The sequence below is a fragment of the Rhinatrema bivittatum genome, chromosome 6 (genome assembly GCF_901001135.1).
Source record: "Rhinatrema bivittatum chromosome 6, aRhiBiv1.1, whole genome shotgun sequence".
NCBI lineage: Eukaryota > Metazoa > Chordata > Amphibia > Gymnophiona > Rhinatrematidae > Rhinatrema > Rhinatrema bivittatum.
The window spans coordinates 103,712,260-103,734,994 of record NC_042620.1 but is presented as its reverse complement, the minus strand read 5'-3'; the positions used below and the strand labels follow the sequence as shown (position 1 = coordinate 103,734,994).

The 22,735-nt window shown below is 43.6% G+C and overlaps 1 protein-coding gene across 1 annotated transcript in view; it reads left to right on the top strand.

Annotated features, from left to right (window-relative positions):
* STK39 (serine/threonine kinase 39) overlaps positions 1 to 22,735 on the top strand; it is a 484,232-nt gene that overhangs the window by 339,134 nt on the left and 122,363 nt on the right. Inside the window, exons 13-15 of the mRNA XM_029605673.1 lie at positions 514 to 576; positions 11,274 to 11,341; positions 12,720 to 12,772. Coding sequence (XP_029461533.1) covers positions 514 to 576; positions 11,274 to 11,341; positions 12,720 to 12,772 — 184 coding nt within the window. The remainder of the gene's footprint in view (positions 1 to 513; positions 577 to 11,273; positions 11,342 to 12,719; positions 12,773 to 22,735) is intronic.

The window sequence follows — 22,735 nt, the reverse complement described above, 5'->3', positions numbered from 1 at the left end:
ATGGATGCAGAAATGAATTGGAGTCTTGATCTATAGTGGTGCAGCCAGAGCCATAGGACAAGCCCAGGTCTTCATTACTTTTTTTTTTAATTAGTTTAAACTTAATACCAGTTTTAGTAAGAATGGTTTTTAGATGAATTCCTTTGTCACTTTAAGCTGCATTTATCTTGATACATATGAATTGAATAATGTATTTATGAAAAGCTGTTAGTGTACATAGTGCTGCATAAGATAAATCATAGGATTGCAAGTGCCTGCCACAAAGGGTTTACACATTTAATTGTGAGCACAGAGAATAAATGATTTGCTCAAGTTTACACATTGAGGGGATGGTAAGAAATCTAAACCAATGTCTCCAGGTTCTTAGAACTAGTGCTCTATGTAATATAGTGTTACCAACCTAAAGTATTAGCATTTTGTTATAGTTTAATGAAATGAGCATTTAATATTCATTGTACTGTGTGGGTACTTTTGATGAAGTGACGTTTCATTTAGAAAAAAATCTTTTGACAGGATTCCATGGATGCTAATGATATCCCAGCGTGCGTGCAACATCTGACTATACAGGAGCATCAGGTATACCTATATAATTGTCATGATTAATTGTGCAAGATTTGATTTGCACTCTGGGGGAAAAGTTAGCATTGAAAAGAATGAATTGTCATAGCCTCAGAATATAAATATTTTTTCAGTTATGTGAAAACATTTCAGTATTGGTTAGTTATCAACTCTGATCCTTTTCAATGGAGAAATTTCAAATTGTTTTTTAAGACAAAGGGACTTGGCCCAAGTTTTCAAAGTAGAAGTGTGCACATTTTTTTAAAGAATTGAATTCCAAATGATGTCAAAAAGAAACTTGTTATAAAAATGCAAATTAGCAATCCAAATGATGGTATAATACAAAAAGAAAGACATATTAATATTCAATTCATGATATGGAAGATTTCATTGGATCCCAGTCTTCAGGGGAAGAAATGGAAACCAAGGAGAAATTAAAAGAAAACAAAGGATCTCCATTATTCTAAAATGAAGAAAATAAGCACGTCTTAGGGTATTAAAAACAGGACCAGAAAGATTACACAATTGACCCTCAACCACAACAGGATTAGTCCCAGCAATTTTTTTGGCATTGAAGTTTTAATTGGTCAGCACAAAAAAAATATAAAGAATACCACAATAGTTAACCAAGCATTTGCGAGGGTATTAAGAAGGACGCCCCAAGAATATAGTATTTTGAACCATTTCAGGAAAAAATGTTCTCCTTTCTTGCATTAATTTTGCATCGTCTGGATTTCTCCAGATTGACTCACAAATAAAGCCTGAGAGTTGCAGAAAAAAGAACGCATGAACATATTCAAGTCCAGCTCAGACAAACGAGACTAGGAGCAATCCTGTACCTCCTGCAATGATCTTTCCAGTAGAGATGTTAGCAGCCAGCTTTGATTTATGTGAGCCATTCTGGACTCTTTAACTCTCCCTTCCTCGTCTCTTACCAGCTAAGAAGTACATTTTTTCACAGATAGAAGCATGAAATGAAAATCTAGGGGGGATGACTCAGAACCAAAGTCAGGAAATTTCTTCATGGAAAGGTGGTGGATGCCTGGAATGCCCTTCCAGAGGATGTGGTGAAGACAATAAGTCAATTCAAAGGAACAAGGGATAAACACTATGGGTCCCTAAAGGCTAGAGGAAGGAAATGAGAAGTGGGCAGGGAAGTAATTTGTTGGTGTGGTGGTTTCTACCCTTAGCAGAAGGCATCACGATTACTACCTTTAATCAATAAGCCTTGATGCTTTTACTGCAACATTGCTCCCCACTTAGACGGCTAGAGGATGGAAATGAATAGCGTGCAGGGGAATTACTTGCTGGTGCAGCAGTTGCTATCCTTAACAGATGTTTTCTGCTTTGACAACAGGGGGGAAAAGAGGAATTGCATTCAGGCAACAACTGAGGGCCTTGACTTCTGCGGACTAGGATACTGATACACAGACATAAGGGGAAAAGCACAAAACTGCTTCTATGGTCAAGTCCAAAGGCAAAGTCCGTCAAGCAATACTGTATGAATTTTCAGGAAAACTCCTCACCCAGTTAAATAAATGTTACTAGCTGAACGTTTTATGGGTATCGTAAGATTTGGGGATAACTGTACAAAGCGACGGTTACTATCCTTAAGATTAATATGGGACTAACCTGCACAGAATGGCAGTTACTACCTTAAACTTGCTGGGCAGACTGGATGGACCATTTGGGCCTTTTCTGCTGTTATTACTATGCTACATTTTAAGCACTTCCACTAGATACAGTGGCTATAGAAAGTCTACACCCCTTGACCATTTTTTCACATTTTGTCAGTTTCAGACCTGTATGCATTTAAATGTTTATTTCCCCACTCATCAACTTACCATACTCCACATTTTTCAGGACAAAAGATTTTATTGGGGGACAAAGCCTACATGAATCTTGGGCGTTCAGGGCCACAGGGTCTCTTAGCAAAGAAAAGATAGGGAGATTCACCCACAGAGGATCTCTATTGGACCAGCAGTAGGTATGACTTTAGCCTGCATTATACAAGGAAGCCCTGTCTGCCACACCTTTGCTAGTCCAACGGATTAGCTGACATCCGCATGATGGAAGTGCTCAGTTCATTTGTCTGTCTCTGGTCCTTTTGTGTTCCTTGCCCAACCTGTGCCTCATTTCTCACCTTCATGTGACCCTTGGTCCTGGATCCTGTTCTTGCCTGTTTCCTGCTCCAGTCCTGCACGCCTGTCCAGCCTGGTATTGTTATGGGTTCAGACCGTGCACACTGGTATCCTGCCCAGGGGGCTCTGACCTGGGAGGCTAATCTCATATAAACACACAATTACTGGGATTATACCTGGGGGCTTGAACCCAGGAGCTAATTCTCAACACAAAGAGCCACATACAAACTTTGATTCAGTACATCATTGTTCCAGGTAAGAAAGTAAATTTATTTGAGCAATAGGAGGATAGAATAAATAAAATCAGATCGTATAGAAGAAGTAATGGTAGATAATAGCAATTGCTACATAGATATAAAAGGCTTCCATTTCCAAAGGATCAGCTGTACAATCATGTTGAGGGATCTCTCTCTCCTCTTTTTTGCTGTCTTTCCTAATACACTACAAACGTTTGTGAAAGCAGTGGCGTTCCCTCCCTCTGAGTTCTTATCAGATTTCAGATACAGCTGTGTGGACTTCACTTTTTCTTCAGTCTTTAGTATAAGTTAATTGCTAGTTTTCTCATCATAGACAGTGGAATAACTAAATAAACCTGTTTGTAAACATTTCACAGTGCAAGACAGTAAACAGGAGTTCACTCAGAGGTTGGCTTGTGGCCTTCAAACTAGTTTGTGTCTGGGTGAAAATTCTGAATCCATACGGCCTATCCACTATATACATCCTCAGCAAAAGTAACAAAAATGACTCCAACAGGTACCTACTTCATTGGAAGTCTTGGTGGCCACCTGAACTTGTGGGCTTCACTCGTGGGGGAACGGCAGCTGTTGCAAGGTGAAGACATCCAGCCCATCCAGGCTTCTTCAGAGCAGCGCGCAGAATGTGTCAGATGGCTGCTCCTTAGCCACTCCAGTATAGTTTTGGCTGTGTGTTTCAGGTCGTTACGCTGAAAGGTGAACTTCCATCCCAGGCCAGCTTTCTTAGAGGGCAAGATGTGTAGTCATTGTATTGTACTCTGCCTTAACATGTTAGTGATGAAAGGTAGGTTATCAAATTTTAAAAACAAAAATAATTTCCTTAAGGACTTTTCTGTACTTTTCTCCATTCATTGCCCCTTCTCTCATGAGAAGTACCCCAATCCCCACAGACGAAACAACATGCTTCATAGTAATACTTTGCATTCAGGTCGAAATGTTCTTTAGTTTCACAAGAGCACAGAGCTTTGTACCACATGGCTACAGTATCCCCCTGCATACTTCAAATGGAATTGAAGGTAGGGTTTGAGTAATGACTTCTTTCTTGCCACCCTACAATACAGGCAACATTTTTTTGAATTCTTGGAATATTGTCACATGAACATTTTGATCAGTCTTGACCAAGAAAACCTGTAGCTCTTTCAGAGTAGCCGGTAGCCTCTTGGTTGCCTCCCTGATCAGTTTCCTTTCAGTCATCCAGATTAGAGAGACAACCTGATCTAGTCAGGATCTCTGTGATGCCATATACCTTCCATTTCTTTATTGTTTTGAATGTGCTCTGAGGGATGTTCAAGGACTCCACAATCTTTTTATACCCATCTATAGTTCTGTGTCGTTCTGTAACTTTGAATTGCACTAACTAGCAGAGGGAACTAATAGGAATTGCTCAGCTTATCTTGTGTGAATTAGTGCAATTTAACTCAAGTGGGGGACAGTTTTTGTTGTGTGCTTTTGAAGGCAATTGGTTACATCAGAGCTCTAATTAGGATTGCTACAGTAGTACAAAAGAGGGGCTGCTTATCCAACCAAGGTATTCCATGTTTTTATTTCTATGGCATTTTGTAAGGAATTCTGGAAATTTTGTACTTGGCAATTGTTGGGTAGGATGTGTGGACACATGAAGCAAACATTGTTTCAATCCTTTTTACTTCAGGCTATAAAGCAACAAAAGGTGAACATTTTGAAAAGGAGTATAGACTTTCTGTGATCATTGTATTTAAGAGTCCCATGATGGCATGCTAATCATTTTAGGAAACCAAGATTTAAATGCCTGGTGTAATTCTCTATCTTTTTCCATTTTACAGTGCAACAACACTTTATTTTGTCTTAGGCAGAGTTCACAGTCCTGGTTTCCTTAACTTCCTTCTGCAGTGTTTCCAATCTTCTCATATGCGTTACAGCAAGATGTCTGACTTTGCACTAGCAGTTTCACATTTTGTGACCGGAAACATGAATTCACTTAAGAGTCCAGCCTCAGAAAGACTGCCCACGAAGTGTTTTACTCCTTCAATGGCTGACCTCTACTTTCCCACCTCAGCCTCTGATCCCCCTTCTTCCACAAAATAAATGCTATTTGGAGGCACAACTGAATGGAGCCTACCACCACAGGGTATCTGGCAGTAATGACATATGGTAGTACTGGATTCCCAGCTGAGCTCCAACTGCACACACTGCATGGTAGTAGACAGTTATGGGGGCTGAAAGAAACATCACTTCCCCTGCCGGGTAGTTTCTCCAACTGAGTTGACAATAGGACTTCATCCTCTGAATCTCCAGCATTTCACCTGACAAAACTATCCAATTTCTGTTGGAGCTTAGGAGGAGTACAGACTTAGAAAGGAAAAGCCCGTATTCTCCCTTTCATCATAGAATGCATCTTCCAGGAAGTTTAACAAATGGTTAAAAAAAATTGAAGGGAAAACAAAATCCAAAATCTAACCTGTGAGAGGCTTGCTTTGTGAAACTGTTCACACAGGCATTTTGGCTCCTCTTCTGAAAGCACACAAATATTCTTGCTTTGAAACTACTTGTGGATACAAACATGCCCAAGAAAAAAAGCATCTGTAAATATGAAAATATAATCTACATATGCTCTTTTAGTTGCATTGAGAGTGTAAATTTCAGATGGCCAATTTTGCATATGTAAATTATTATTTCTCTGAGGACAAACAAGATGGTAGTCCTCGCACATTGGTGACATTGGATGGAGCCTGGCACGGAACTTTGATCTCAAAGATTCTAGAACTCTCAAACATGCCCTATTATTTATTTATTTATTTGCTTTTTGTATACCAGCATTTGATCGAGATATCACATCGGTTCACATATAAACTGAACAGTAAATAAGGCATGGGCAGCTTATTTTTACAGTATAACTTACAGTATAACTTAGAATGCATAACATTTTACAATATATTTGGAACATTTAACTATTTACAGTTTAATTTGGAACATATAGAACAGTTAACAGGGAACTAAATGTTACACGTTGCCAAGGAAGACGGGTGGCTTGCGTGTAGGGAACAAGGCTTAGATGGGAGAAACGTTCGTGGAATGGGGCTGTTGTGGGAAGGGCAGCTTGGAAGAAGGTTTTTTGCAGCGTGTATTAGCTGGGCCCCCAAGTAGTTAAGTGTGGGGTTGATGGGGAGGACTGTGGTGTGGTTGCATGTGCAGCTGTAGTAATTACCCTCCCCCCTAGGCAGAGTCCCTCAGTCTTTTTTTTTTTTTTTTTTAATTCTCCCCCGCCCCCCCCCCAATCAGAGCCGTGTGGTGGTGATGGAAGTCGTATGCTCATGGAATTCAGCTTTGCTATCTTCTCAGTTCTTGTAAGTGACTTTTTTTTCTAAAGCTGCAGCTGTTTCCTTTCCTTAAGGTAGTTTTATTCTTCTTTTTCTTCTCTTCCAACTGTCTGCTCCTCTGCCATTGATGCTGCAGTGCCATCAAAGCCGCAGTGCCCTCACTGCACTTGATACCATGGTACCCACAATACCATCAATGCCGCTATACCCTCAATTGCCCATGGTGCTTGACGCCCGCAGGGCCCTCGATTCCATCAAGGCGCATGCACATCAAGGCTGTCTAGGCTGAAGCAGTGGCAGGCCCTCAATGCTGTCTAGGTGCATAACCTTGATGCCACGGCTGCCCACTAGGTCATTGTGGGTGGCCTCAATGACTGTCATGATGTGGTGCAGCCCTGATACCATTGACGCTCTCGAGGCCATTGAGGTGCGGAGCCTCTAGGGAGACTCTCAGGGCAACAATGCCTCTCATTACCACCTCAACTACATCAGGCCCCACTAACCAGGCACTGGATTTGCCATTCAGTGTCCTGGTCAACCCTGAGGCCATCGATTGCTGTGGCTCCTGGTAGCCCCCGCGTGACCCTGCAGCCCTTGTTTTTGGCCTTGAACGGATTGAGCATATGGGTGGCCATCTACTCGAGACACCCTGATATGCTGGGGCATCCAAGTGCAGTGGTCCTGTGACCTTGAGGCTCCTTGGTGGTGTCCTCTGAGGCACTGAAAGAGCTCTGTGCTGTCCTTTCACGGGCTACGGCTACTGGACCATGGATGCTGATTTCAGCATTGGAGGCTCTCCCAGATTGCGTACGCAATCGGTGTTAATGGGAACTAGTGAGGCTCTCATCAGCCTTAGTATTTACGAGGCCATCGAGCTTGCAGTATCAATGTCCTTGGATGAATAAGTGAGCCAAGGGGAACAGTCGATGGCGCTGGCAGTCATCTATTCCTTTGGACATCCGTGATCAGTGTGTGGGCTGCAGGGCCTCTCCCTTCAGACGCCCATGGCTTCCTTCATACTGCCAGTCCATCAATACTTTCGGGCACCAGAGTCTCCATCAAGGCCACCAAGGCCACCGGGTTGGTGTCTGGGCACCTGTGGCGCCAGGGATGGCGCTATGTCGTTGAACTGCTTAAGGTTCGGTCAAGCGCCATTGAAGCTTTGGGTGCAGAATTGTTGAGTGCCCTTTTTGTGGCTTTGCGTTGGTGAGCACAAAAGTGCCATAGGCCCTACGGGTACCATGACTGCTCTGGGCACTAGTGGCTGTGGTCAGAGATCGCAGGACATGACCGCAGAACCCCATGGGCACCTTTGGTCACCAGGGACTTTGCTGTCGTTCCTTGAGGCAATTGAAGGTAAGCCATTCCCAATGCAATTTTGAGGGCCCACCTCTCGAAGCATTATCAAATACTGGAGGGGGTGATGCCATAGACCACCATCCAGAGCACCAGTGGTTCTGGGGATGCCGCCATCACACTGTTCTTCACTCTGCTAGGAGTTACTGGGCGTTGGTACACAGTATGTGTGGTTAGGAAAGAAAAGGCATCTATTCTTGAGGACCTTGGTAACAGCAGGCGACATACTCTGTCTGTGCAGTCCTCTGCCATGCCTGGTTTCTGCCTTCATCCCGTCATGGTCTCAACCTCCTCGTCAGTTCTGCACCGCATAGTGCTGTGGAGCACTGGCAAGGGGAGGTGTCATCACACACTCTGTGCTTTGTCTGTGTAGCCACAGACTCTAGCACATGCGCCCTGTCCTCGCTGTTGCGTGGGATTCTACCCAGAGGCACAGCGCATGGGATCATAGGTGTGCCGCCATCTGGCCTTTTGCAGCAGAGCGCTCGTCCTCCAGTTGCCCTCTACCATCTGGGCATCTGTATCTATGCTTTTCCCTCCGGGCGGGCACAACAGGTTATGTTCCACAGCCACAGGACTGACCTAAGACTGCATTCCTGGTCAGACCCTGAGAAGAGTAGACATCGGGAGAGTGATTGGAATCCTCACCTTCCTTAGCAGAGGAATGTGTCTTTCGACCTCTCCCATGTCCAAAACCCCTTTTTTTGTGGGGAAGCCCATGAGGTTCAGTCCCTGGCAGATTTTTCTCTGAACCGGGACCTTGATTCTTTAAATCAGTGCATTTCATTGGAGACCAGGGCTGAGCAACAGCAGTGGTGGTCATTGGACCGTTTTTGCTGGGGCTCCTCCGTTGATTACAGTGGCAATCTCCCCCATCCGAGGCTGGCTGCCTGTTGTGGGTTGGTTGCTTCGGCACCTCAGTGATCAGTGACAGTGCCTCATCTTTCCTCTGGGGAGTTAAAAGGTCTTTCGGCATCAGGAGGCCCCGAACCTGTTGCTTCCCTCCCCTCTGGAAGAGAAGATTTGACTGGGTTTCCCTCTGGACACCCGACAGTGCACCCCTTCGAGGGGTGTGCCTCATTTCTCTGTTCCTGGGGAAGGGATAGCACTGCTTTTGCTGTCGTTCGCTCTGTTTCTTGCTAGCCTCAAGAACAGTTCAAGTGATAGCAGTCTCCTTCAGTCGCTATAAGTCGCAGCAGGCCCATTCATGAGGGAGTCTGTCCAGTTTTGCTCCCCAGTGACCCTCCAGGGGTTCTCCTGTTCAGGAGTCACTTTTGATACCTGCTGGACTCTGTGGGCATCTTTTCTTAGGGACTGCTATCGCTAGTCATTCTTGCTTCTGGGACCCTCCTGTGAGAAGAGTTCTAGTCCATCAAATGGACGAGCATGCCTTTCACCCTTTTACCATGTCCATTTCTAAGGGAGTTGGGGGCTGAGTGAATCTGCAACAGGGGTGATGTTTTTTGCTCGCAGTAGCTTGCAAACTATTCTTCCCCTTTTTCAGGTTCACCCTGTCTATGGAGAGGGGAGTCCTGGGTCATGCAACAATTGTCCATTGCTAGACTGCATGCTTCCTTATGGAAGCACTCATGGCTGGGTAGTGATATCTCAGCTGGGTGCTTGGCAATCTGTTCCAAGAGCGCCCTGGGCCTGCCCTGGTGCCCTTCAGGTTTTCGGGCTAGTAATGAAGTCCTGTTCTACCGGGGTTTGCTCATGCAACTCCCCGGCTTCCCATCTATTAGTGGAGTCTTTCAGGATCTCTCCCTTGGGGCATTCGCTCTGTTTCTGCTGTTCCAAGTAGGTGGAGGACTCTATCTCGGTAGCTAACTCCCTGCTGGATTCAGCAGCGAGTTGTTTACTTGGGGTTGATGGACATCCTGGCGACTTATGCTTGCCCCGGCAATCCACCGGTCTGCCTCCTTGTGTCCTTTGCTCCCTCCAACTTTCGGTTTAATTGTCAGGGGAGGGGAGAGCAAGCTAGGGCACTCATGTATATAGTCTGTATACATGCAGAGAAAAATACGCCACATTTTTCCCTTAAAGATTTGCATGCTATGGCCAATACTGCTTTTAGCTTTTCTCATTTCTCTAGGTTGCCCAAGGGCCTTCCTGCTCCTTTGATCTATCCTGTGGGCAGGATAGATGAACCTGTTCTTGATAGGCTTGAAGCTCACCCAAAAGCACCTATCTCTTCTCCATGCTCAAGAGTTTTGGGTTACAGGTCTGTTTTGGGGATTGCCTTTCATCTCTGAAACCCTTAACATTGTCCTGCACAGTCAGCTAGGTCTGACGCTTCAATATACAGTGTTTCCCAGGCCCTGCTATGGTTTGCCACTTGTTCTTACAAGCGTTGCTTGGGTTTCTTCTGCCCACTATGCCTACCAGCCAAACATGGGCACTCTTCTGCAGAGACATTCGGTCCATCGGATGTCGGTGGACTGCAGTTTATTTCTGGGGGGCCCTCGGGCCCCAGTTTGTTTTTCGGTTGTCTCTTAACACCAACGGAAGCTGTGGGGTCTTCGTTTGAGTCTCTTGTCTACATTTCTGGGTTCTTCCTGTATCCAGGAGGTTTTAGACCTACTGTTGTCAGGGTTTCCTTGTCAGGAACCCTGCTTGTACTGTTTCCGTGATGCAGAGTTTGCTTCTGCTTGCACTCGCATCTCTCCTCAGCCTTTAGGCACCCCTTCTATGCATGAGGGTTTGTGTGACAGTCTTTTCTATGGTTTTTCTTTGTGGAATCCAACTCTTCTCCAGCCTGGACCCCTGATGGGATGGCTGCCTCACAAGCAAAGGAGGGAGGTAGTGCTTCAGCACTGTGCAGTTTCCCGCTTAGTCTTGCTTGGACAGCCTATAGCTATGGATTCACCCATATGTGACGATTACCGTCCTGCTTGTCCTCAGAGAAAGCAGAATTGCTTACCTGTAACAGGTGTTCTCCAAGGACAGCAGGATGTTAGTCCTCATGAAACCCGCCTCCCTTGGGTGTTGATTTCTCCATGTTTTAGCTAAATCATGGACTGAGGGACTCTGCCTAGGCTGCAGAGTGATGACTACAGTTGCACATGCTCAGTAAGGGCATGTTTGAGAATTCTAGAATTTTTTTAGATCAAGGTTCTGTGCTGGGCTCCATCTGATGTCGCACATGTGTGAGAACAAACATCCTGCTGTCCTCTGAGAACAGCTGTTACAAGTAAGCAACTCTGCTTTACATGAGTAAATGGCTTTGAAAATTGTCTTCTAAATAATGCAACTGGTATCTTGTCTTGATTGGTTAGATTCTATGGCTGTGCTATAGAAAAATAATGCATAACAAACAGTAATGTTTTTGCACTACAGCAATTGTTTCTGTTAAGTGTACTTATACTACTAAGGGCCTGATTCACTAAGGCTCCACACACCCCCCCCCCCCCTATTCTTTCTGTAAGAGGAAAAAAAGGTAAGTGAATCAGACCCTTAGTATGTTACTGATGGCATTTAATGACACTAGCAACATCTTGGCCTTTAATATTTCAAGTTAATATTAATGCTCAGTCATTTTGTTTCTATTTTATATTTGTAAGGCACCCTTCCTTCAATGTAATTTCTCTTTGATTAATAACAGTAACACTTATTTGCAAATAATTTCATTGGGGTTTTTTCTAGCAGAATTTATCTAAATTTTTTTTAAGGTACAACCTAAACAAAGCCATCAATATACAGAAGGCCCAACAACAGTGAATCTTGTTTTAAGACTGAGGTGAGAATTTCAGTTTTATTGGATTAGTTGCTTATGTTCTATAATAGATTTTTGATCTTTCTCATGTTTCCATAATATTAGGAGGAAATACAGTATTTTTCGCTCCATAAGATGCACCTAGGATTCAGAGGGGGAAAACTAAAAAAAAAATTTTGTGCTAAACCGGCTCTGTCCCCGGGGGTCTGTGTCTCTTATGGAGCAAATTAGGGGAGTGCATAACATTTTTTTTTTCTATCCATTTTGTTTTCGGGTCTGGGGAGGGCCATTTTGGTCCACTCCCCAGATCAATACATTTTTATCTTTCTCTTTCTGTGGGAACCCCCCTCCAAAAAAAACAAAAAACATCCAACCCTTTAAATTAATTAACAACCCCCCCTCACCCTCCTGCCCCCCCCCCCCCAAGACCTGCCAAAAGTCCCTGGTGGTCCAGCGGGGGTCCAGGAGCGGTCCAGGAGTGATCTCCTGGACTTGGACCGTCGGCTGCCAGTAATGAAAATGGCGCCGACGGCCCTTTGCCCTTACTATGTCACTTGGGCCGACCAATGGCAGCATAACCCCTGTGACATAGTAAGGGCAAAGGGCCATCGGCGCCATTTTCATTACTGGCAGTAATCAAAAGGACAAACAGGATGGTAGTCCTCACTCATGGCTGATATCAGATGTAGCCCGACACGGAAACTTACGTCCAAGTTTCCAGAAACTTTGACTAGGTACACTGAGCAAGCTTGGCATGCCCTCTACCACGCGTCCACGTGGGGTCCTTCTTCAGTCTCTTAGTTTCTACAGAGCTGTGTTCCTCGCAGTTCATTGAGCTCTTAAAAATTTTGGCCTTTTGACCTAGTGGAAAACGTTTTCCACGTTTTCACATTTTTTCTCTCTGTTCTGTTGCGGTGCCTCTCTGTGCCTTCCCATAGTGTCCCCAGTCAGGGTTTTCAACGTCTTCGGGTAAGTTTACTTTTGCAGTCGTTTTTTCTCTGTGGCGGTGCCTCAGTGCTCACTGGTCGTCAACACCCACCGCCACCGTTCCATCATAGCCACGTCCGGTTTTTGCCTATGCCCCCAGTGCCTGCGGACCATGTCTATCAGTGATCCGCATGAAGTCTGCATCCTCTGCCTGGGGACATCGCATGACATCCCAGGTTTAAGGTGGGAAGAGGGTTATGTGAGTTTGCATCTATGGAATATGAAAAGACATAATATTTTCTCAGTGAAATGGTTCTTTTAAATGCAATACTATTAATACCGATGTCCCTGTGTTGTCATAGTTGAGATTGTACCTTAAAACCATTAAATAGTAGTTAAATACTGTTTTTTACTCAAACATTTAGTTTAATAAACTATTTTATTGAGTTTTAATGTCTGCATTGAATGATTTCAGGAACTCCAAGAAGGAACTTAACGACATACGATTTGAATTTACTCCAGGAAGGGGTAAGTTTTAATTGAAATGAATCTTTTATTCCTCAGAAGCAAAATTTATTACTTTATGCATGGCTAATAAACTAGTAGCTTGAAGTGTTACTGAAGCATAGTGTGTGTATGTGATTGCATAGATCCCTTACTAACTTTAACTTGTTTGGTAAATTACACCAATTTGTAGACCAATGTTGAGTATATCTTCTTTTGTAGCATGTGTAGCATATGCATGTAGTATATGTAGTGCACAGTTGTGCACCACTGCCTTCTGAATTTGTCATTCATTGCTATGCAGTCTTTAAATCAGCCCAAACTCTCTGAAGGTCACCTCCAGTAAATGTTTCCAACAATGCTGGCACCACAAATGAGCATTTTCAAACTTTGTGCTAGCTGTGCTGATCTTGTGCATTATGATATACGAGATGAGCATAGTCCACGACCTTGGAAAATGCTTGCTTGCGGTGCCAGCATTGTGCAAATAAGAGTTGCCTATAGTGGTAGGATTATGCCAGGAGCCCACAAAGACACCCTTGAAAGCAGTAGGATTGCTTGGAGGCTCCCGTCCTCTTCTAGCTCTTCTCCCTCGTATACGCACACTCCCTTCCTGGAGCTGTGATTTTATCTTGGTGGAAGAGTGACTAAAATTTAGGAGAACTTAAGCCCCGGTGCTATGAATATGTTTTTGTTAGACCAACTGTTTCCAGCAAATGTTTTGTCCTTAACTTGGGATCATTTTATTATAAATTTTGTGACGTTTGTATCACTATTTGATTTATGCTTGCCAATGTTTGATATCAATTTAAAATAAGCTACTTGTGATGTGATATTGAATCTGATATGAAGAGGTCTTTATTTTCAAAAACGCAAGATATAATTTTAGCTCACACTTTAACATTAAAATTTCAAAAATTGTTTATGGATCTGAAACAGTTTTGCCCAAATCTGAAGTGTGGATGCAAAAATCATTTTGCATCCACACTTCAGTGCAATTTAAATGATTTCACAAATGGCTCTAAAATTAGTTTAGAAGTTGACAGTTAAAAGGAATTAACACACTATGGTATAGTTGCTAACAGAGGGTAAAACCCTTAATAATGCAATACATTGCTGATGTACAGTGCCTTTGAAAATGTTTTCACACCCTTTTACATTTTTCACATTCTGCTGTTTAAAAAAAATACAAATCAAAATGCATTAGTTTCAGTGATCTACACCACATATTCTACACTTTTGTTGTGTGAGAACAATTATAGAAATATTCCAGAAGTAATTAAGAATAAAAGCCAAAAAAATCGTGATTGCATTATTATTCTAACCCTTTGTCATAGCAAATCCAAATTCAGCTCTGGTTCAAAATCTCTCTTAAGGCAAGTAGTAGAGCTCACCTTGTTCAATCTAGATGTCCAATTATATCACCAATATATAGGGCAGTTGCTGAACAAAAGAAAACAAAGCTTGCATTCTCTTCCCTTTTGGGCTTGCGTGCTCACAGAATCACAGATTGACTGAAAAAGAAGAGTGACACTCTTTATACAGTAATTTTAAAAAATGCAAGCTGCGTCTACGGTAAGAAGCGTCCGTGAAGCGTTAGGCCCGCGCAACCCATTTTACTGTATAGAGCGCTATACAGTATCCTGGGTACGCTGGCCTAACGCTTCACGGACACGCTGGTACCGGTACCTGTCATTTCAAATGTCATTTCAAATGACATTTGAAATGACAGGTACCAGGAAGTGGACGGTTCTCCTACGCTTGGGATTGCCAGTCCTCTCTCCTCTCCTCCCGAAGCAAGCAACAAAAGCGGGGGAAAAAAGAAAAAGTGAAAAAAATAAAAGTTGCAAGAGAGAGAGGGGAGATAGGACGGGCAATCCTACGGTATGCTCGGGATTGCCAGTCCTCTCTCCTCCTCCCGAAGCAAGGCGCGAAAAGCAGCCTTGCTCCGGGAGGAGGGGAGAGGACTGGCAGTGTACGGTAAAGCAACGAAGTGACTTACTTTTTTCACAGCCCTCCTCCGGAGACAGATCGCAGCTCCCCTGCCTCCCGGCGAAGATGGATGCCTGCACGGGCGAAAGCGGCCCCTGTGGTGCGATTGGGCCGCTCAATGCGTGATGTCATGACGTTTGACGTCACGGCATGTGACGTCACGTATTGAGCGGCCCAATCGCACGCACAGGGGCCGCTTTCGCCCGTGCAGGCATCCATCTTCGCCGGGAGGCAGGGGAGCCGCGATCTGTCTCCGGAGGAGGGCTGTGAAAAAAGTAAGTCACTTCGTTGCTTTACCGTACACTGCCAGTCCTCTCCCCTCCTCCTGGAGCAAGGCTGCTTTTCGCGCCTTGCTTCGGGAGGAGGGGAGAGGACTGGCGATCCCGAGCGTAGGATTGCCCGTCCTATCTCCCCTCTGTCTTGCGACTTTTTTTTTCGCTTTTTTTTTTTTTTTTTTTTGATTTTTTGATTTTTTTGCACTTTCGTTGCTTCGGGAGGAGGGGAGAGGACTGGGGCTGCCCCGGAGACCAGCACCCATGGACGTGGCCAGGGCAGATGAGTGGGGGCTGGGGGAAAGTTTGCCGCCTACCCTTACCCCTGCCTCTAACGCAGGGGTAAGGGTAGACGGTAAGTTAGCAGGTTAAACGCGCGGCAAAACGGCAGGGGCGCGTGTTACTGTATGGGAGGGAATACCGTAGCTAATTCGATCGTTTACATGAATTATGTGCTAGGTCTTACTTTCGGGGGAGGTCTTATATTTAGCAATTTGGCAAAACCTCTACGAGGTCTTATTTTCGGGGGATGTCTTATTTTCGGGGAAACACGGTAATTTCTGATTTATAGTCCTCTAAAAAATCATATAGCAAAGCAGCCTAACTTCATTGCTTTTGACATATCTGACTCTCAGATGCAGATTGTAAACAAATCTGATGAAGGAATTAATAAGCTCAAAGAAAAAAAGATTACTAGGGGAATAAGTGGCATATTCTCCCAGGCACTTTTCTCATAAGTTTTAAAGGGAAAAAGTAACCATGACTGGGAGAAACTTCAACAGCCTGCTTTATGAATCCACAGTCCATATGCACATCCTTTAAAATGTTTTGTATATATTGACCTGATGATAACCACTGTTCCGAAGGCTGCATGTCCACGTAAGAAAAATCCCATTACCACTTGTAAAGGACTCTTATTGCTTATAGAATTGACATTGTCATTTTCTGTTCTGGATGCTGCTTCAGTTAGATGATAGATGTTACAGCAGTGGTTCTCAACCCAATCTTCAACTGGTATGTGTGTGTTGGGCTACTCACAATGAAGTTTCATATGAGAGATTTGTAGGACTGCTTCCTCCCCTTCTTTCTTTCACTCCTTCCTTGTCTTCACTTCATACTTCTCTCCTGCCAGCCTTTCATAGGGCATATCAACACTCTTTAATAATCTTATACACCCCTTATCCGCCAGCTTGGTGTACAATAAATACTTATGGGAAAGCTTGTGTTCATGGTTCCTGCAACAGCTCCTCCTCGTTCTTTGTTAGAATAAGGCAGTGTTTCCCAACCAGTGTGCCATCAGACCTGATGAGGTTTACCATGGAAAAGTTACCACTGTTTAATACTCAAATCCACAATAGTACCTGATTTCTGCCTTCAGCACCTTGCAGAAACAAGAAACATTAGTGGTGGTAGTGTGGTTCTCTTAAATGTGCAAGAGCTCGTTTGAGAACAAGTGTAGTCAAGCATGCCACTCCTTCCTAGCTACAGCCTGAGCCCCTGAGTATGGACAGGCAGCATGTAATGCATGGTTAGCCTTGCCCAACTTTGCAGATCACACATTGCACACAGCACTTCCGTCTCCTGCTTTAAGTCCTTTCTTATCCCCAGGCTGAATGAATCAGGGAGAGCATGTGCTGAGACCTGGGATTGACTCACTGTATATTGAGAACAGCTGCAGTGGAGGAATTCTGGCACTAACATGCAGCAGCCAAGGTAACTAACCCGTTCAACTGTCTATACCACATGGCCCTTTCTCTTCCAAGCAATACAGGAAGTGGGAGGAGAAAATAAAATCAGCACAAAGCAGAAAAGGTGTCTAGGAAGTGCAACAAATCAAGGGAGAAAAATTGGAAAGCTATGACTATAAATGCTCATAGTTTGGGCAATAAAATCCCAGACCTGCAAGCCCTAATGGTGGAGGCAGACTTGGACATTGCTGATGTTACAGAGACATGGTTCACAGATTCTCATGATTGGGATATGGCCATACTGGGCTATAACTTGTTAAGGAAGGACAGAGAAATCAGAAAAGGGGGAGTAGCAGCTCTTTATGTCAAAAAAATATCCAAGCAACTGAATTGCAAGCAATGTGGGATAGAGAAGAAGCATTATGGGCCATCCAAAAAAAAAAAAGATGGTGCATCCATTTTTACTGGAGTGGTTTACAGACCTCCAACTCAATGGAAGAACTAGATAGAGATCTGGTCGAAGTCATCCAAAAAGCGGAAAAAAAGGGAGAAGTGTTGATTGTTGGAGATTTTAATCTGCCAGACATAGACTGGAGAATCCCTTCTGCAGAATCTACCAGAACTAGAGAGAGAGTGGATGCCCTGCAAGGGGCTCTGTTCAAACAAATGGTAATGGAACCCACGCGGGAGGAAGTTATACTCAACCTAGTGCTCACTAACAAAAATAATGTATCTAATGTCTGGGTGGGTGCCCACCTCAGCACCAGTGATCATCAAACACTATGGTTTGATATTGCAATCGGGAGATACCCATTCGAAGATTTTCATGAGTAATGATTCAGATGGACTGAACCAAATCACAGTGAACCTAGATGATGTGGTAGGCCTGATTGACAAACTGAAGAGTAATAAATTACCTGGACTGGATGGTATACATCCCAGGATTCTGAAGGAACTCAAAAATGAAATTTCAGATCTATTAGTAAAAATTTGTAACCTATCATTAAAATCATCCATTGTACCTGAAGACTAGAGGGTGGCTAATATAACCCCAATATTTAAAAAGGGCTCCAGGGGTGATCTGGGAAACTACAGACCAATTAGTCTGACTTCAGTGCCAGGAAAAATAGTAGAAAGTGTTCTAAATATCAAAATCACAGAACATATAGAAAGACATGGTTTAATGGAACAAAGTCAGCATGGCTTTACCCAAGGCAAGTCTTGCCTCACAAATCTGCTTCACTTTTTTGAAGGAGGTAATAAACATGTAGATAAAGGTGATCTGGTAGATGTAGTGTAGTTGGATTTTCAGAAGGCATTTGACAAAGTTCCTCATGAGATGCTTCTTGGAAAAGTAAAAAGTCATGGGATAGGTGGCGATGTCCTTTTGTGGATTACAAACTGGCTAATAGAAGGAAACAGAGTAGGATTAAATGGACAATTTTCTCAGTGGAGGGGAGTGGGTAGTGGAGTGCCTCAGGGATCTGTACTGGGACTCGTGCTTTTCAATATATTTATGATCTGGAATTTGTAGATGATACAAAATTATTCAGAGTAGTTAAATCACAAGCGGATTGTGATAAATTGCAGGAAGATCTTGTGAGATTGGAAAATTGGGCATCCAAATGGCAGATGAAATTTAATGTGGATAAATGCAAGGTGATGCATATAGGGAAAAGTAACCCATGCTATGGTTGCACAGTGTTAAGTTCCATATTAGGAGCTGCCACCCAAGAAAGATCTAGGCGTCATAGTGGATAACACATTGAAATCGTCTGTTCAGTGTGCTGTGGCAGTCAAAAAAAGCAAACAATGTTGGGAATTATTAAAAAGGAAATGGTGAATAAAACGGAAAATGTCATAATGCCTCTGTATCCGCTCCATGGTGAGACTGCACCTTGAATACTGTGTACAATGCTGGTCGCCGCATCTCACAAACATAGTTGTGATGGAGAAGGTACAGAGAAGGGCAACCAAAATAAAGGGGATGGAACAGCTCCCCTATGAGGAAAGACTAAAGAGGTTAGGACTTTTCAACTTGGAGAAGAGACGGCTGAGGGGGGATATGATGGAGGTGTTTAAAATCATGAGAGGTCTAGAACGGGTAAATGTGAATCGGTTATTTACTCTTTTGGATAATAGGACTAAGGGGCACTCCATAAAATTAGCATGTGGCACATTTAAAACTAATTGGCGAAAGTTCTTTTTCACTCAACGCACAATTAAATTCTGGAATTTGTTGCCAGGGGATGTGGTAAGTGCATTTAGGGGCAGATTTTTAAAGGAGTGCGCGTGGGGCACATTTGTGCGCGCTACCCGGTGCGCACAAATGTACATCCGATTTTCTAACATGCGCGCGCTACCGCGCGCATGTTAGAAAATCCAGGGTCAGCGCGCGCAAGGGGGTGCACACTTGTGCACCTTGCGTTGCCAAGCCGTAGGGGAGGCCCGATGCTTTCCCCGTTTCCTCAGAGGCCGCTCTGAAATCGGCCAGCCTCGGAGGGAACTTTCCTTTTGCTTCCCCTCCCTTCCCATATCTAACCCACCCCTACCTAAATCCCCCCTATCTTTGTTGTCTAAGTTATGCCTGCCAGCTGCCGGCATGCCATCCCCCGGCACAGCCGCTGTGTTGGAGGACTCGGGACCGCCGCCCCGCCCCTTTTTCAAAGCCCCGGGACATACACGCGACCCGGGGCTTGCGCACACCGCCAATCCTATGCAAAATAGGCTCGGCGCGGGGGGGGGGGGGGTTTAAAGGGGTACACGCGTATCCCTTTGAAAATCTAACTCCTTAGTGTAGCTGGGTTTAAAAAAGGATTGGATAAGATCTTGGAGGAGAATCCGGTGGGTTTGCTCGACCTGAGGCAGCATGGATTCACCAGGGGAAGGTTCTATCAGACAAATCTGATTTTTTTGATTGGGTGACTAGAGAATTGGATCAGGCGAGAGCGCTGGATGTGATTTATTTGGAATTTGGTAAACCTTTTGATACGGTCCCTCATTGGAGAATTGTGAACAAAATGAGAAACTTGGAAGTCTGTGCCAAGGTAGTAGCATGGATTGCAGACTGGTTGACTGACAGGAGACCGTGTGTAATGATAAATGGAACGTACTCCAAAAGAATGGTATTAAGTGGAGTGCTACAGGGATCTGTTTTGGGACCGATTCTGTTCATTATCTTTGTGGGTGACCTGGCGGAAGAGATAGAAGGTAAAGTTTTTGTCTATTTGCGGATGATACTAAGATCTGAAACAGAGTAGACACGTCTGAAGGATTAGAAAGAATGAAAAGTGATTTAAGAAAGCTTGAAGAGTGGTCAAAGATTTGGCAGCTGGGATTCAGTGCCAAGAAATGCAGAGTTATTCATCTGGGGGTGCAGCAATCCAAAAGAGCTTTATGTGATGGGCTGTGAAAGACTAATGCGCATGGACTGGGAGAGGGACTTTGGTGTATCTGATGATCTGAAGATGGCGAAGCAGTGTGTCAAGTAGATAGCTAAAGCCAGAAGAATGCTGGGCTGCATAGAGAGGAGTAACAAGTAAGAAAAAAAGGTGATAATACCCTTGTACAGGTCCTTGGTGAGTCCTCACCTGGAGTACTATGTTCAATACTGGTGTCTGTATCTCAAAAAGTATAGAGGCAGTCCAAAGAAGAGCAACCAAAATGGTGAGTGGTCAGCATTAGAAGACTTATGAGGAGAGGCTGAAGGATCTGTATATGTACACTCTGGAAGAAAGGAGGAGCAGAGGAGATATGATACAGACCTTCAGATATCTGAAAGGTTTTAATGATGCACAATTGTCAAACCTTTTCCATTCGAACGAAATCAATGGAACTAGCGGTCATGAAATGAAACTCCAGGGAGGATGGTCCGAACCAATGCCAGGAAATATTTCCTCAGGGAGAGGGTGATGAATGCCCGGAATGCTCTTCCAGAAGAGGTGATGAAGACAAAAGTAGTGGAGGAATTCAAAGGGACATGGGATAAACACTGTGGATCCCTAAAGGCTAGAGGTTGGAAATAAAAAAAAAAAAAAAAACAAGAATGCATGGGGGTAAATTGCTGGTTTGGCAGTTGCCACCCTTAACAATTAAGCCTTGATACTGCTAATGCAGCTCCATCGTTGCTCTCTGCTTCAACCGCAGTAAGAAAAGGGGAATTGGATTCAGACAGCAACCAATGAGGGCCCCGACTTTTACAGTTTGGGGAACAAATAAACATGGGGTAACTAGCTGATGCGGCACTTACTACCCTTAATCACTAAGCCTGATACTTTTGATGTAACTCCAGCATTGCTCTCTGCTTTTATGGTCTGGTAAACTGATAAGCACAGGGGGTAACCTGTATAGTGCAGCAGATACTGGCATAAGCTTGCTGGGCAGACTGGGTGGATCATTTGGTCCTTTTCTGCCCTTAGATCTACGTTTCTATGAGTTTAAAGGGAGCTTATCTACTGTGATATATTCATGTCTCTCTCTCTCTCTCTCTCTCTCTCTCTCTCTCTCCCACACACACACACTTTTTTTTTTTTTCAAATTTAGAGGGAAAACTGGTAGGGCATTCAGTACTTCTCTAGATCTTTTTTTGCACTATGAGACTTCTCTGTTTGTACTGCCTTCTCTGCAAAAATTGGTTTGCCACACATTTTTCTCAATATAGGTGTGCCTTGGGCTTGGAAAGGTTGAGAAACATTGGAATAAGGGAGCAGGAGAGAACAGCAGAAAATCTCTATTGGGTATATATATATATATATAGAGAGAGAGAGAGAGAGAGAGTAATTTTTAACAGCCCAGATAAATTTTAAATAAATTACATGCATACTTTACACCACTTTTCATAGGGAAAGTACATATACTTTCCCTTTGAAAATGATGCCACCAGATTTATGTGTGCATGTAAGGAATCAGGTAGGCGAGAATAAGGTAAATGTAAAATAATATGTTTATTGATATACAATCTTAATAATTCTAAGTATTAAAGGTATACAATTCTAAACATATACAGTTCTAAGCATTAAAATATACAGTTCTAAGCACTAAAGTATACAGTTCTAAGCATATACAGTTCTAAGCATTAAAGTATACAGTTCTAAGCATTAAAAACAATTCTAAGCATATTCATCTGTATTCGTGCACAATATTTCAGCTAATACTCACAACACCCTTTTCATCAGCCTGACTGAGAGAGCCCACCACAGGCAAAAGGGGTCCTGTCACTTTGTACGTCTACAAAGTTCACGCAGCACTTTGCATACCAGCAAAGTGAAAGTATGTTTCTCGCTCTCCCCGTTTTGCAGCCATAGCTGTTCGTCCTTTATAGCCCAATGTAAACAAGTGTGCGTGCAGGACAGGATTACTCACTATCCTTGCCAGCAGTCCCAGTCTAAACAATCTAGACTCAAGGATGGATTTCTCTGTGCTGTATGTCAAACATGCTGAGCTGATTCTGCAGTGTCCCTCACAGCGCACATATACACCTACTAATTTGTGTGCAGGATTTTTTCTGGCAAATTTACACTCATACTTTTGAAAATGAAAAAGTAGGCAGATAAGAAAAATCCTCCCTCTTCCTTCCCCCTGCTCCCCCAATTTGGAATGCCTGTGCTCACTATGGGTAAACTTAAAACGCATATTGTCAATTTTATAATGGGCCATTTCCCTAGGACATACATTTTCAGATCCATTTCTGCAGATAAAATGCTTTATCTGGGAAAATGGCCTTTTTGAAAATTCTGTCATATACTGGTAAACTTAGATATCTAGGACCTGGCTGTATGTTAGTTTACCCACAGTGAGCAGAAGGGTTTGCACTTGCACACACACTTCTGAATTTTCAAAAATATACACACTTTTCTCTTAAAATACTATCTGAACACATGCGCAAGTGTAAATGTCTGCAGTAGTTTTCCTGGGATGATTTTCAAAGCAAACTTACCACTAGATTCATTAAAATGCGATAACGCATGGATAACACATGGTGCAGTAAACGTTTTGCACCCCACGATACTTCCTATTTTGCAGAGAGAGAGAGAGCA